The 16,199-nt window shown below is 45.9% G+C and overlaps 1 protein-coding gene and 1 pseudogene across 6 annotated transcripts in view; one reads left to right on the top strand and one right to left on the bottom strand.

The window, feature by feature from the left end:
* The window catches only part of IFT122 (intraflagellar transport 122), a 100,641-nt gene that overhangs the window by 24,841 nt on the left and 59,601 nt on the right, over positions 1 to 16,199 (bottom strand). For 4 of the 6 annotated variants that reach the window (XR_011647560.1, XM_023584294.3, XM_004477242.5 and 1 more), the window contains 3 exons: positions 8,102 to 8,242; positions 4,700 to 4,753; positions 2,017 to 2,178 (listed from right to left, as the gene is read on the bottom strand). Coding sequence is in view for 5 of the 6 variants with exons in the window: in XM_023584294.3 (XP_023440062.1) it covers positions 2,017 to 2,178; positions 4,700 to 4,753; positions 8,102 to 8,242 (357 nt within the window). In the remaining variant the exon portion in view is untranslated. The remainder of the gene's footprint in view (positions 1 to 2,016; positions 2,179 to 4,699; positions 4,754 to 8,101; positions 8,243 to 16,199) is intronic. The other 2 variants (XM_058288621.2, XM_004477244.5) reach the window with 1 other exon arrangement.
* Positions 15,113 to 15,926, top strand: LOC139437692 (protein SET-like; annotated as a pseudogene).

Raw genomic sequence — 16,199 nt, 5'->3', positions numbered from 1 at the left:
TGAAACGGAACCAACCTACTTGGGATTGTGATCAAAAACTAAAACCAAAAACAACCCCCGGAGTATTTACCTCCACAGAGAGACAGACCAGATGGAGTGTGTAATTGGGCTGTGTTTCTGGGTGGGAGCCTGCGGGCGCGCCCAGCCCACCCCAAGCACGAGGAAGGGCCTGGATGCCTGGAAGCCATCTCAAGACCATCCACCACGTGGTCACGCCCCGGCCCTCTCATTTCCCTAACCTTTGTCTAGCCTGGCATGGAGAAACGGCTTTCCCATGCAGTATTTTGTGCAATTCTCCAAACTAAACCAAGCTGTAGGATGTTACCCACAAAAGAAGAAGTGGAAGCTACTCCAGGTCAACCCACGGGTAGGACCAGGACTCACACCAGCTCTCTGCAGGCCAAGGTGAGGGCGTTTTCTCCTACGCCACCACTGCCTACCTGGCAAGGTTTCAGAGGTTCCAGGAAGCGCTGTCGGTGCCAGAGAAAAACCATTTTTTTTTAACTTACCAAAAGAGCAATTTTCAAATGAAAATTGAATATTTCCCTTGGGTTTTATACCTAAACCACTGGTGCAAAAACAAAAAACAAAAAACGAAAACCTTGTACTTCCTATAACTGCAATAAAAGAGAGTTACAAAGGCTTTCCTACAGGCTCCACCAGTATAGGGATGGAATTTTTTTATGGTCTTTACAATGACAATTATAACTTCCTAGGCTCTTTCAGCTCTCTAAACAAAATGTTCATCAAAAGACTAAATCATACAAAGCATTCAATATTTTCAAACAGTTGCCCAATAATAAACTTCTGAAACATGAAATTATTCCTATCATTGAATTCTGTTTGTGAAATATCTCAATAAGCAACATTTGGAAATGGTACAATAGGAAAGCTTATTAGTCCACTGCAGGGCTCTATACTGCTACAAAAGGTCGTGAAGAGCTTTACACACTCAGTATAACGATGATGTTTCATTTGTTTGCAAGACACATATCTTTCAGTTACATTTTCCCAGTTGATTATACTCCTACCTCTAGGGATCCAATGCTTTGGCTTAAGGTTTTATCCTCAAGTTACAGTTTGTTATCCCCAGAAAGAGAGAAGCACCAATCTAGGTGTTCTCAGTATGAATGTGCAATTAAATCTTGTGTGTGTATGGGGGGGGGGGGGGCGACCAGGAAAGTTGAGGAGGAAAAAAACAAAAGAACATGCAGCACCTGGGGTAGGAGGGACAGCAGGGGCCAGCAAGGTAAAAAGACAGGTGGGGAGCACAGGCGTTCGTCCAGGGACCTATGCACAATAACCACGGGAGCATGTGCAGGGACCTGCAGGCTAAGGATCTAACAGAGGGTGGAAGGTAAAAGGGCACTGCCATCTTCAAGGACACAAAAGCGGAAAAAAAAATGGGGGAAGACTTTCCACCTTAAACTTTCAAGCTAGATAATTACCATTAATGGCCACTAATTGATTGTGGCTGATGGCTCACTTAATAACATTCTCAGAGCCTCCTGTGACACTACCCGGAAAGGCAGGTTAACAAAGGCACCCCTGTGGAAGGAAGGAAGAAGAGCCTCTTAGCTCGAGCCCAGGCTCTTTCAGCCTCGCAGAAGCTCAACTGCAGCAGCTTTGCCTGGTCTGGGCTCCTGGGTGGGCCTCCTTCTCACAAGTGACATTAGGAGCCTGCTCCAGGGACACCTTCTCCCCTATGAACCTTTAAAAGCCAGACCTGTTGGGAACCAATTCCATGTGGGCCCAGAAATCTGACTCACAGCCCTGCCAGCTCTGTTATGGGGGAGGTCTGGACTGTCACTCTGTCCCTCTGATGTCAGCCTTGTAAGTCAGTTTTAGATCAGTTTCAACCAGTGGCCATCATAGTTCCTGTTTACCAACTGGCCCACACCCTTTTGAGTGGTGCTATGTTCTGCAGCAGCTCTTGGGGTAAAAGCTTGGACAGTGCAGTATTGAAACCCTGGTGGGTGCCAAGTGACGGCGTGGACCTGGGTGAGGGCGGGTTACCTTGGCATACTCAAACATGCGGAGGTCGGTGTACATGTCGAGCGCGAGGGTCTCGTGCCCGCTCCTTTTGTATAGTTTGGCGGCCTCGTGGAACTTCCCCTGGTAGGCAAACACATCTGCCAGAAACAGGTCATTGTTGGTCTCTCCCCGCTTCTTCCTCTCCTGGAAAAATTAGAAGCACAGGAAATGGCCTTTGCAGCCACGGACAGGAAGCAGCCTTTACAAAGGTTGGCTGTTGCTATTTCAAGTTAGGCCCCTGGGCCTTCCTCCGGGAGCCTGCACTTGGCTCCTGGGCTGCGACGTCTCTCTTCTGGGTTTCTGGTGGGAATGCTCAATGACAAGGGCAGATTTTTTCCAACAAGTGAAGATCAAAAAAGGCCACAAAGACGCAAACCTTTGTTTGTTTAATGGAAATTCGTCAGGGCCGCTTTCCTGTATTTTCTTTCAAGGCAACAACAGGACAGTTAGGGACTATGTGCTGCCAACCCAGTGGTGGCTCCTAAGCTCCCAAGAGCCAGAGAATCCCCAAGCTTAGTTTGGCAGAGTAGAGACCCATGGCGATGGCAGACAAGGAGAAAGTTTAGGGTTTCTGTCTAAGAAAACGAGAAGTAGGATAACACGTCTTCCTACAGTCCTGTTGTAAGAGAAGGCTTTCATGAAACGCCATGGACTGAGCCTCTTCTAGGTGCCTGGTTTAGACTTCATACACATGCAGACTCTTGAATCCTCTCTACGACCCCAGGGGCATGTATTTTCACATCAGTATACAATGAAAGAAATGGAGAGTCAAAGTGAGGGGCAGGTCAAGGTCACACAGAGCTGGCACTGGACTCAGGTCTGCCCACCCAACGCTGCCTTCTGAAACAAGTAACAGCCCCCGACAAACCCACTCGTGTGCCACAGAGAAGTAAGCGGCATGCTCCTTCCCTGTGTTAGGGAACATTCATTAGTCTACAGCTCGAGTATTTGTAAACACTCAATAGCACCCCATCTCTCATTCCCAGCAGTTTCCTTTAGCTTGTTTTCTAGCAAGTGTGTAACAGTGGAGGAAGATGAGACATTGAATCAAACTCCTAGACAAGCTGGTGAAAGTTTTAACAGCTGGAGGCAACATGCTTCCTCACTGACAGAAATAATTAAAAAAAAAATACAACAAAACCTACACATCATTTAGGCTAATAAGCTGTATCAACTAAATCCTAATAGTGGGGCAATGAGTGAAAATCGTGCAGTGAGATCATGAAACAGATTTTACTAGGCATGGAATTTAGGCCACATCTACTCTAGGTCAATCACCATTGCCAGTAAAAGCGACGTATGCATATTCAGGCCGTATGCATGAGGACAGTAGCATCTCCTCTATGCAGAAAGAACCCAGTCTAAGGAGCCTCAAGTCTCTGGACTAATGCTGAGAGCCTAGAAGCAAGCAACCAAAGCCTCAGAACAGCCATGATGGATCCTCGATCAAAGCCAGTCAACTCTTTTTCAAGAAACAATTCTTACAGGTTTACTTGAGCAGCCTTCCCGGCTCATAGCACATTAGAAGATGAAGACATTTTGAACTCAGTAAGACACGGTAAATGACAAGAGCTGGTTGTCACAGAGGTCAGTTACCTGTGCAGAGAGAAAAATGATATTCCAGGGCTTTACAGTAAGACTCCCCAGGTCCTAGCCAGTTGATTCACAAACGCAAGCCACCAATAATAAGCAGTGCTGAGCATGACGGCTAGATGGCTTGGGACAAACCCTTTACCATCTTGACTGGGCAACAGCAGAGATGGAGGCTCCTAATGACGGCCCTGGGGTGGGCGGTGGGAGGGGAGGGGGAGCTCCAGGAGCAGCTTCTTCAGATGGGCAGCAGGGTTTAGAAAAAAGACAGCATGTGCTTGGGAAAAGAGACAGACTGGGTTTGAATTCCCATTGTACGTGTGGCTGTGGGCCCTCGCCCTCTCTGTGCCTTTGTTCCTTCATTGATAAAACAGGGAACTAACCATACCTTCCTCATTAGGTTGTGGTGAGGGCTTAGGGTCAAGCACACACTAAGTGAGCGCGGGCACGGAGCAGGGGTTCATCACACAGCGACTGTCCTTAGGCCTGGCCGGCTGTGAGCTGCAGGCCTCGCCCCCTTAGCTCTTTCCACATGGAACTTGGCCCACAGCAGGTATTTATTATGTGGAACTGAATTGAAGGGACAAGACATTTTGCCGATTTCCTCACTGCCTCCGTCTGGGAATTTAAATGTATCTCACATACCATAGCCTCACAGTAAATCTGTTCAGGAGAAAAAATATGTTCGCCTTTTCACAGACACTCAGGGGAAGGTAACCAGCTAACAGTTGCCGCAGGGCGAAAACTAGTTCCCGAGAGCCCATTTAACCCTCACAGCCCTCCTGTGAGGCAGGCCCCGATAGCCCACTTCACAGATGAAGAAACCCAAGTTCTAGAGAGATCAGAAGCCTGGGCAGCCTCGCCGAGCTGCTGAGCAGGGCTCCCACTCTGGGTGCTCTCTCCTGCCACTCTGCCTCTCCCCTCCCCCTGGAGCGAACTCCCAGGACACTGGCGGGCTCCGACCACGTGTGCTCAGGGCTCTCGCCTGCTAGAAGGGTGCCTGGAACCTGCTGGCACCAGTCTGTACACTCTTGAGAAGAAAGAACACTTCAGTTCACTTTAGTTCATCTTTTACCTCAATGCTGTTGATGAGCTCTAAATATCGGAGATCTTGTACTCTAGTGAAGGCCTAAAGGGAAGAAAGAAAGAATGAAATCAGCTGCCTTATGGGCTTCAAAAGTGGGTGATTGGTGGGGGGGGGGCAGGAAGTCAAGCTTTAGAGAGGGAGTCAATAAAGAGCAGGGGAAAAAAAAACAAGCAAGCATTGATTAATCATCGTGCGTTCATGTGGGTTATACCACCCAGCCAGGCGAGGCTTTATCCCTGGGATTAGCCTATAAAAAGAGCAGCAAAGGAACCCTGGTTGGATCAATCGCTTAGGGATTAGGTGAAACAAAACTATGATACTGCATTCTGTGATGACGCCTGCCTGGGAGACTCTTTTCAAAAGGAAAAAAAAATGGTTTGACATTTGAGGCAGCAGCATCAGACAGGAGTGGGTAAAAATGTACCCAGGCGATGAAAGACTGAAGGCACATCTTGGTGACTGGGCTGGAAAGCAGGGGATGGCTGTGCTTACCTGACAACAGCACGGGACACCCAGGGTCTCCATTATGGGTACAGAGGGAGAGAGGAGGGGAAAGTTGAGAAGGAATAGAGATCGTTTCTGGGAAGAGGGGGAGGTAGGGATGAATCACTGAGTCCCTGGGAGGCAAATTCTTATAAATCCTAAAAGTTCAGCCCTTGCCATGGACTTCATAAAGCCAGAGATTTAACCCATGGGGTTGCCAGAAGTTTCTAAGTAAGCCCCCTCGGACAGACTGCTGTTAGCCTCTTTTGCTGGTGGCAGATTCTGCAAGGGGTTAAGAGGAGCACAGTCTGAGTCAGGCAGTCTTCCTGAGGCTTTGCTGTCACCAGCCCTACCCAGCTGTCCTCCTCACACTTTCCCTTTGAAATGGGCTGGCACCCACCTGGAGGAGACAGCAGTTCTAGGAACCCTTAGAATTTATAATGCAGAAGCAGCACCCTGTTCTCTTGCTTAGCTGTATGACATCTTCCGTCATCAAGAGACTTGGGGAAGTGGGAGAGCCATCGGCCTTTGGCTGGTCACAGGCCACTGTGACATGATATCATCTTTTCACTCTGCAGAGAAGCCAGGATCCTACAGGGGCTGGGGGCCCAGAGATGACTACGACTTGGCCCCCCGTACCCATGCCCAATTCAGGGGCTCCCATTCTAAAAGGGGGGCAAGCAGATAAAAGAGCATTCTATCTCCCTGAGCTAGAGCCATCCAAGTACGACCCAGATCCCCTTGAGAACACAGACTTGCTGAATGGGCAGGGGCAGGGGGCAGGACTGCGTCGGCATCGCAGGTAAGAACCTATCAAACGGGTAGTCCCAGAAAGTGTAAGGCGGGCATCACACGAGCAAAGGGACCAAGGCCTAGGACTACCCGAGTTCCATGCTCTGCATCTTAGAAGCTGTCTTCTAGAGCCTTAGAGCAACATGAGAGAAGAAATCTGGAATGCCTGAAAAGTGGCAGAGAGGGAGAGGAGATGAGCATTCTAGGCTTCTGTCCTGGCCCTGTGCCTTGCCAGCTGTGGGTCCTGAACCTGCCTCTTCCCTGCCTCGGGGTTCCCACTGTCTTCCTTGTGGAGAGGGGCAAGCTAGCGTCAGGCCCTCTCCAAGATTCTTTCTAGTTCTGCTGGGCTAGGATTCTAGCATTTCCTGCCGTGAGAAATCTGCCTGAGTTCCTTGAGCCCAGACACTTTCTGCAGAGTCAGGGGTGCCCTGGTCGGAGTGGTCAGAGTCACAAGGCCTGTGAATAACCTCAGCGGGGGTGGGGGGTGGGGGGGGAGCAGAGGGAAGGGTGGGAACGGGAAGCAGCTGCCATTCTGCACAGGGCAGCCTTCCCGGTCGCTGAGCAGCTCTCCTCTGCCATCTAGTGGAGATGCCTGTCAATCGCCAGGCACCACCCTCTGCACCTCCCAGGGAGACCCACGTGCCTGTGTAACTTGGCAAAGCAGAAAAAGAAAGGCCTGGGGATCTGGGATTCGATAAAATGACAGTCAAAATCTCACTGCTTTAATACAATGGTCTCGATTCTCAGGGCATGTTTGAGGAAGCGGGGGTTACATGAGTGGAGGGTCATTCCAGTTTAGTTTTAATCCATCCAGACACTTGCTGAGGACCTAAAACGACAAGGGCACCATGCAAGGCAATGGGGGTGATACAAAGACGAGGCCGATCATCACTTCCTGGGCTTAAGGAATGGCAATCTAGTAGAAGGACTTTTCATTTCATTCCATTGCTAAAAAGGAACAAAACCTAGTCTAGGAATCCTTGGTTATTCTTCCTCCCGCCTGGTGTTTCTGGGTGGGGCAGGAGAGACATGCCCTCCATGGAAATGCTTCCCGCCTCATCTGACTTCTTACAGCCCTCCTCCAGCACCACTTTTCTGCCATTTCATGGATTAAAACACTACAATACAGATGATTATTATATAACAATAACGTGACCTGTTTTAATAATGGCTAGCATCCACACAACCACTTCTAGTGTCTGACGGCTGTGTAAGACACGTGTGGCAGGGTTTCCCCAGCCCTACTTTAGACGTGGGAGGACAGGGCCCAGGGAGAGTCACTCGGCTCGGACGAGGCAGAGCAGGCTCTCAACCAGGCTTCTGAGTCCTCGTCTGGTTCAGTCCACTCTTTTCATTCTAGAAGTCTGGACCTCACACAGGGTGTGCATCACATACCTCTTTGCAATGCCCTCCACACCAGTTCAGTGTGGGCACAATAAGCATCTGATTAAGTGGCTGTGAGAAGACAGAGAAAGAGGGAGAGGAGGAGAGAGAGCAGAGGGGGTTGGAAAGCATACCAACTTGAGGTTCTAGATGGAAACTCAACTCAGAAACGTAGCTGGGCTTTTTCTAATGTGCGGAAAGGGGTCGAATGTTTGCAGCCATTTCTGTAGTTTTAATAGACTAAGGCAGGAAATAGCAAAATGAATCAAATCCATGAGTCCTATGTGCCGCCATAAAGGTATGTGGGAAGTGACCACATTCTGTCAAAATCAGATAAAACCATACTTAGCAGAGTGCTGACAAAAACAGCATTGTTTGATAAATGGCCCCGTGCTTACACCAATAAAAAGGCTACTATTTATTACATGCCTATTATATACCAGGCTTTTAGCTAGACGCTTTACATAAACAATGGCCAGTAAGGGTGACAGCTAGATAATATCAAATGCTACTCTTGTGTAATGCTTTATATGCACTGTCACAATCAAGCCTCACAACCTTGACCCTGCCCAGGTTACAGTGAGCAAGGGATTGAGCCCAAATGTGAACCCAGGCCGCCTAATGGGCCCACGATGTAGGCATCTGCTGCTCTTTATCTTACCCGAATCCCTTCAGACTCCCTAAGGGACCCTCCAAAGACCAAATGCTGGCTAACGTTGACTAGAGGCGTACCTTCTTTGCTGTTTCAAACTCTAATCCTTCTAAAGCTTCCATGGCCAGCTCCCGCCAGTCAGTGTCGGTCACGCCCAAGCAAGCAATCTGGTAGGCTTCTTTGAACATCTTCCTGTCCAGGTACTGGTACATGGGAGCGGACTGCAGGATTTCATCAGAAGGAAAAAGAAGGCTTTTCAGAACAATGCAAAGAGTCAGATTCATATAAAGTGTGGCTCCAGGTGTGTGCAAAGACTTAACTGCAAATGCCCACAGAGTAACATGGCCATGATTAAACAGCACCCTTTCGGTCTCCCCCTAGTCCATCTCCCATGCCTTCTATTCTGCCACCCCCTTCAGAGTGTAGCCAGAGGATTCAGCAACACAAGCTTCCTGCCCACTCTCACCTATACCACCAGGCATTCCCACAAGGTGTTACCGTCACCTGGAATGCCTTCCCCTCCTCTGGAAAACACCTATTTGGCTTTCAAAGCCCTGTTAAAATGTCACCTCTTCTGGGAAGTCTTCCCTGATTCCTCTACCCCCTACTTCAAGGAAAAGAGTCTGTGCTCTCTCTGTCCTTTTCCCAGATCTCAAAGCTGTGTCATAACTACATGCCTATCTCTCCCACAAGGTCACAAACAACTGAAAGTAGTAGCTGGGTTTTACTTATCACTCCCAGCGAGCCCTTAGTCTGCCTGCTGAAGGAATGAAAACATGACTGTGAAGAAGAGGTCTTCTTAGAATCTTCTTAGAATCAGCCCTCGAGAGGTCAAGGAGTTTAAGGCTCTGGGATACACAAGAAGGCTCTTGAGACAAGTTGCCCAGTTCCCTGGCTCTGGGAACAAACTCGCTCCTTGCAAAGGGGACTGCCTCACCATGACCACCTGTGAATCCTTCTGGACAAATTCTCTGTCTTAGGTTTACAAAGTGCTTTTGGATATGTCCCAACAGCCCTGTGCAGGAGATACTATTATTCCCTGATTTACAGGTCAGAAAACCAGGCCTCAGAGAGGACAACTGACTTGTCCAAGGACATGTCACTGGCAAATGCATCTGGGGCTGGAGCCTGGGGTGACCTGGCTCCAGGTTGTGTGTTCCGGCCTGCCTCTTGCCTCTCGGGTGTGTGTGTGTGCACACGTGCGTGTGCACAAGTCACAAGTCAGAGCTGGCCCAGACGTCTTTAACCATGAAAAGCCCTGCCCTTGTCTTAGGCCCATGTGGCGTAAGGAAGCCGCATCTCCTTCTGGATTCCTGGGCAGTGAGGATCAATCAGCCGGTACCTCTGTACTAATGATTTCCAAATGTGGAACTGTGAGTGCTGTTTTCTCCATTTGCGATCTTTATCTTTGAAATTTCCTGTCCCATTTTTCAGCTTTGGAGTTGAAGATTTTTTTTCTTGTTAAACTGGTCTACCCTCTGACAGCAAGATGTAGTTGCTTCCACATACTTATTTTTCTACCACGCCACCCACCTCACCTTTCCTCCTTTGGTGGCAGGGTATGGACTGGGGATGAGTTAAGCTGAAATCCAGACCTGCCTCAGTCACATCCTAGCTGGGTGACTTCTGGGTAAACTGATCAACTTCTGTTTGGATGCCCTCCCCCACTCACAGGCTACAAGGGACAAGAGAGAGAGGTGCTTTGAAAATGATAAAGTGTTGGGCAAAAAAGTAAGCAGCATCATTCCCTCCCCCCATTTCTCAACACCAGCTCCTCACCAGCAACCAAACTCTCCAGACTTGTTTCCAACCCCTGTTTTCACCTCCGTCTAAGCCCCCGTCCCTGCTCCTCTCTGCCTTTCTAACCCGTTCAGGGCTCAGATCCAGTTTCACCACCTCATGGAAGCTTTCTTAAATTCCCCATCCACAGGGAGCTTTCCTTTCTAAACTCCTTTAGTAAGTCTCCCTGTTGCAGTTTAGTTCTGTTTTGTAGTGTTTACTGTTTCACAACTGTCTGAAAAATAATAATAATAATAAATGATAGGTATGGGCTAGACAACATGAGACAGGTGGGCATAATTAACCCCATTTCCCAGAAAAGAAACTGGGGCCCCAATCATGTAAGGAGTCGCTCGAGGTCACAGCTGGCTTAAGTGGCAGAGTCAGGACTCAAAGCCGGTGCTCTTTCCCCTAAGCTGAGCAATGTCCTCCCGGGACCAAAGGCCCTGTCAGGGTGTGACGGGCTGGGACAAGCACATCAGGACCGAGCAGACAACTAATGGTTAACATTCAGGCTTGCTTGGAGAGGCACGACCTGACAGCGGGAATCACAAGAAATTCAAAAATATACTAACTGAACAAATACCCTCTTAAGCTATACTTTATTTAGCTGCTTTATTCCAAACACGAAGTCACTATCCTCCCTGAGAAACCCAACTAGGGCTTGCTGCCCTACTTGGCAGGCCTGACAAACCAGTTCTTGCACAAGATGATGTAAATTTCTAAAGGAAACCAGAAATCCCCGGAGCGGGTCTGCTGCTTTCTCCCTCCTCTCTAGGCCAAAACCACAGGCTGGCTGGAGGCAGAGGCGACAGATAAACGGCCTTTGTCTTGAGGCCGCTTTTCCTAACCCCTGGCAGCTCTGACCTGCTGCGTCAGCAGGATGGCCTTGCTGCGCCCGGGGAGGCCTTGGCTACTGAATCTTAAGGTCCTGGCGGAGGGAGCCCCGGGCCGCCCCTTTGGCTCCTCTTGGCCGGCTGGAGTTGGGGAATGGCAAACAGCGTTTATTTTTGAGGTCAGGATGGCAATCTTGGGAGAAAGACTTTCAGTAAGCAGAGTCTGTTTGGCGCGACTGAGGACTATTGAGTTGCTGGTGAACGCGGTGTGTGGATGGGGAGCTGACGAGAACAACGAGGAAAGGGCCCAGGAGGGGCTGTGCTCAACCCCTCTTCCTGCCGCCTCTTCCCCCACCTCGTGTCCTTCTTTCTCTTCCTTTTTTTTTTTTTCTCTTCCCTTTGCCTTTTTCTTGGATCTGAATTCCACTAATATTTATTGGGTAGCTGCTCTGTTTAAGGCACTGATGGTGGGCACTTTTCCAGTAAGTCCTACAGCAATTAGTTACAAGGTACTAACAGTTTTGATGAAGAAGCTGACCATCTAAGAGCAGCCAAATCAGAAGGTAAACGAAGCTGAGTTCTGCGGGGGAAAGTAGATGGCCGTAAGCTAGCCAAAGGGCAACCTGCAAATACGTCTAAAAACCTTTCAAATGTCCATGGCCTTTTATCCAGCAATTTCACTTCTAGGAATTCATACCAAGGAGCCAATTTGGGATAGGCGCAAAGACTTAGCTAAAAGTATGTTTACTTCAGCATTATTTACAATAGTAAAAAAAAAGTTGAAAACAGCATAAATGCCCAACAATAGGCACTGGCTGATGACAATGTGGAACAGTCACATGACAGGATAAAATGCAGTCATTAAAAATGAAAAAAAAAAAAGAAAAAGAAAGAAAAAAAACATTACAAAAGAAAAAAAAATGATGCTGGGTAAAAGATATCCATTGTGGAAAAGAAGAAGGAAAACTATCCCTATTCACAGATTTCAAGATCCTATACATTGAAAATTCAGAAGAATATACAAGTTTGCCACTAGTACTAATAAATTAAACCAGCAAAGTAGCAAGGTACAAGATCAATAGACAAATGTCAGTGGTGTTTCTAGAGGTCAGCAATGAATAATCCAAAAAGGAGGGAAGTGGGCTTGGCCCAATGGATAGGGCGTCCATCTACCACATGGGAGGTCCATAGTTCAAACCCCGGGCCTCCTTGACCTGTGTAGAGCTGGCCCATGCACAGTGCTGATGCGCGCAAGGAGTGCCGCGCCATGCAGCTATTTGTGTCCCACGTAGGGGAGCCCCATGTGCAAGGAGTGTGTCCCGTAAGGAGAGCCGCGCAGCATGAAAGAAAGTGCAGCCTGCTCAGGAATGGCGCTGCACACACGGAGAGCTGATGCAACAAAAAGAGACAGATTCCCGGTGCTGCTGTTAAGGATAGAAGCAGTCACAGGAGAACACACAGAGAATGGACACAGAGAGCAGACAACTGGGGGGCGGAGAAGGGGAGAGAAATAAAAATAAATAAATAAATCTTTAAAAAAAAACAGAAAAAGAAATAAAAAAACAATTCCATTTACAATAGCAACTGAAAGAACAAAATATCTAGGAATAAACTGAAACAAAGATATAAAAGACTCACTCAGAAAACTATGCACCATTACTGAAATAAATTAAAGAAGAGCTAATTAAATGGAAATATATTCCATGTTTATGGATTAGAAGAATTACTATCGTTAACTCAATACTACCCAAAGTGAATTAACGATTTAACACAATCCTAATCAAAATTCTAACAGCCTTCTTCACAGAAATGGAAAAGCTAATCATCAAATTCATGAGAAAGGGGGGCGAGGGATCCTAAATAGACCTTTATAAAAAGAAGAAAAAAATGTGGAGGACTCATACTTTCAGATTTTAAAACTTATTACAAAAGCTACAATAATCAAAACAGTCTGGTACTAGCACAAGACATATATACCAATGGAACAGAATTGAGAGCGCAGAAATAAGCCCACACATCTATGGACAAATGATTTTTGACAAGAGTGCCAAGTCAACTCAATGGGGAAAGAACAGTCTCTTTAGTAAGCAATGCTTGGAAAACTGGAAATCTGCACACAAAATGAAAGTGGATCCCTACTTCACCCTTACTATACAAAAATTAACTCAAAATGGATCATTGACTTAAATAAAAGAGCTAAAGCTATAAAACCCTCAGAAGAAAGCATAAGGAAATGTCTTCAGGATCTTGTATTAGGCCATGGATTCTTAGTCTTTACACCAAAAGCAAAAGCAACAAAAGAAAAAAAATAAATTGGACTTCATTAAAATTTAAAACTTTGGGTGTCAAATGACATTGCAAGAAAAAAGTGAAAAGACCATCAACAGAATGGGAGAAAATATTTGGAAACCATATATCTGATAAGGGCTTAATTCCAGAATATACAAAGATCTGCCACACTCAACAGCAAAAAGACAACCCAATTTAAAAATGGAAGGACTTGCATAGACATTTCTCTAAAGAAGATATACAAATGGCCAAAAAGCTCATGAAAAGATGCTCAACATCATTAGTCATTAGGGAAATGCAAATGAAAGCCACAAGGAGGGGAGCAGATGTGGCCCGAGCAGTTGAGCACCTGCTTTCCACATGGTAGGTCCCAGGTTCTATTCCCAATGCCTCCTAAAAACAAAAAACAAAAAACAGAACAAATGAAAAAAACAACTCAGGGAGCCAATGTGGCTCAGTGATTGAGTGCCAGCTTCCCACATACAAGGTCCTTGGTTCAATCCCTGGTTCCCAGTACCTCAAAACAAACAAATAAACAAACAAATAAACAAAAAGCCACACTTCATACCCACTAATATAGCAAAAAAGAAAAACAGAAGTAATAAGTGCAAGAGAGAACGTGGAGAAACAGGAAGTTTAGTACATTGTTAGTGGGAATTTAAAGGATGTAGCCACTGTGGAAAACAATTTGGCAGTTCCTCAAAAAGTGAAACACAGAACTACCATACAACCTAGCAATCCCACTTCTAGGTATCTATGTCAAAGAACTGAAAGCAGGGACTCAAACAGATATTTAAACACCATGTTCATAGCAGCATTATTCACATAGCCAAATGGTGAAAGCAACCCAAGTGTCCATTAACAGATGAATGGATAAACGAAATGTGGTATATACATACAATGGAATAGCATTCAGTCATAAAAGAGAACGAAGTTCTGATACATGCTATTGCATGGATGAACCTTGAAGACATTGTGCTGAGTGAAGTAAGTCAGACACAAAGGGACAGATATTCTAAGATTCCATTTATATGAAATAGCTAGAATATACAAATTCATAGAGTGAAAGTAGACTCTTGGTTATAGCCTGGGGGAGGGAGAATGGGGTGTTTATACGTAATGCAGGGTTTATGGTTTATGTTTCGTGGCGGTGAGGGTAGCAAAACATTCTGAATGTGATTATCTCACGAATTGAATGCTTGGGAGTGACTGAGTTGGGAAAGTTCACGTTATATATATGTTTCCACAATTTAAAAAGAAGAGAGGACTAAAGAGGCAAAAACAACTAAAACAATACATGATCCTGGACTGGATCTAATAATGGAGGTGAAAAAGACCAAAAAGGACATACAGGAATATATGAAAAAACTGGAATATATACTGTTAGCCTTCTTGAACTTGATAGGTGAATTTAAGGTAACATGGCAACATGTTAAAAGTTGGTGAGGAGTAGATATAGCTCAAGCAGTTGAGCACCTGCTTACCACATGGGAGGTCCTGGGTTTGGCTCCCAGTACCTCCTAAAAACGAAAGACAAATGAAAAACCAACTCAGGAGAGCGATGTGGCTCAGTGGTTGAGTGCCAGCTTCCTGCTTCCCATTTATGAGGTCCTGGGTTCAAACTTTGGCCCTGGTACTTAAAAAAAAAAAAAGTTGGTGGATTTGGGTTGGGGGGAGCTATACTGGCATTCTCTGTATGCGTTTTGTAATATTTCTGCAACTATCCTGTAAGTTTGAAATTATTTTTAAGTAAAAAGTTTATTTTAAAAAAGATATTTGAAGAATTTTTTAAAAAGACAATGCTGCAGGGCAGCGAGCAGGAAGGAGGTGGGTATGATTATAAAGGGCCACACAACTGCAAAGGATTCTTGTGGTGGTGAAACTGTTCAGTATCTTGACTGTAATGGTGGATACACAAAACTGCATGTGATGAGACTGCATAGAACTCAGTACACACAAATGAGTACAGAAGGCTAAGCAAGGAAAGTGGATTACGTTAGTGTATATATTCTGGTTGTGATTTTGTCATAATTTTTTACACATTGTTACCATTGGGGAAAACTGAACCAAGTGTACAAAGGATCTCTCTGTATTACTTCTTATACCTGCACATGGATCTACAATTACCTCAATGTATTAAAAACCTGGGGAGTTTTTTGGCTCTGGTTTTTGGACTTTCCTAACAGCATGGCCCCCAAACACCAGTCTTCACACCTGCCTCAAAGGAAGAAAGCAAAGCTGATTCCTGCCCCAGGCAGGAGGAGACGTCGGCCACTCTGGACTTATGGAAAGGAGAAAATGGGAAGCAACTGAACATGTTGATGGAATACAAAATGAAACAGACTTAATGAACAAGCCAGCGAGGGGATTGGAAAGTAGAACAGAAATATAATTAACTCTAACAACCATTCTTTCAGAAGAGGTCAGAATTGATCACCAAAATCCAAGTTTTGGGGTAACACTTGTCAACCATCCACAAGTGCCTGTGCTGCTGGGGGAGGAGGTTGAAGAGGTGCTGCATTGTTCGACCAGAGCTAAAGTGACAGAATTTGTAGATATTAAATCGGGTCACAGAATAGATGCATATTTTGATGAAGATCCTTACTTCAAAGATAAAGTTCTTTCCAAAAAATTTCATTTGAATGAGAGGGTGATCCATCCTTAAAGTTGACTGAAATCAGATGGAAATCTGGAAAGGACTTGACACATTCAAGCGAAATACAGAAAGAAGTCGGAAGGAAGAGGCGGCGTGAAGAACCAGGCCATTCTGAGCAGGTGCAGATGAGTAAGGGGGGGTCTTCAAAGATGTTATTTGGCCAAATCCATTACCGTTCCATGTGACTCCTGATATGCATGATGAAGGGGAAGGAGACGACGACAAGGAGGAGATACTGATGAAAAAGTGGATGAGGATGAAGGAGTTGAAGATGAAGATGATGATGAGGGAGAGGAAGGCAAGGATGGTGAAAGAGAAGATGATGAAGAAGATGATGAACAGTGATGGATTCCGACCTTCCCTTTTAATTTTCTCCAGTCCTTGGGAGCAATTTGCAGTCTTTTAAAAAAATTCTTTTTCCCTCTTGTGCTTAGTCATCCTGTTTTTGAGGTCTCTTTTCTCTCCTTTACACCACGGTTCTCAACTTATTTTGGGGAAAATAGCTTGAGCAGAATTCAGTGGGAAAAGAATCTCTACCCTTTCTATTCCAAAAAAAATTTTTTTAAAGATTTATTTATCTCTCCCACTCCACTTTGGTGTTTGTGCTCACTGTCTGCT

This window comes from Dasypus novemcinctus, chromosome 26, assembly GCF_030445035.2.
Source record: "Dasypus novemcinctus isolate mDasNov1 chromosome 26, mDasNov1.1.hap2, whole genome shotgun sequence".
In the NCBI taxonomy this organism is placed as follows: Eukaryota; Metazoa; Chordata; class Mammalia; order Cingulata; family Dasypodidae; genus Dasypus; species Dasypus novemcinctus.
Note: the sequence above shows the minus strand (reverse complement) of the source record. Positions and strands in the feature narration are given on the sequence as shown.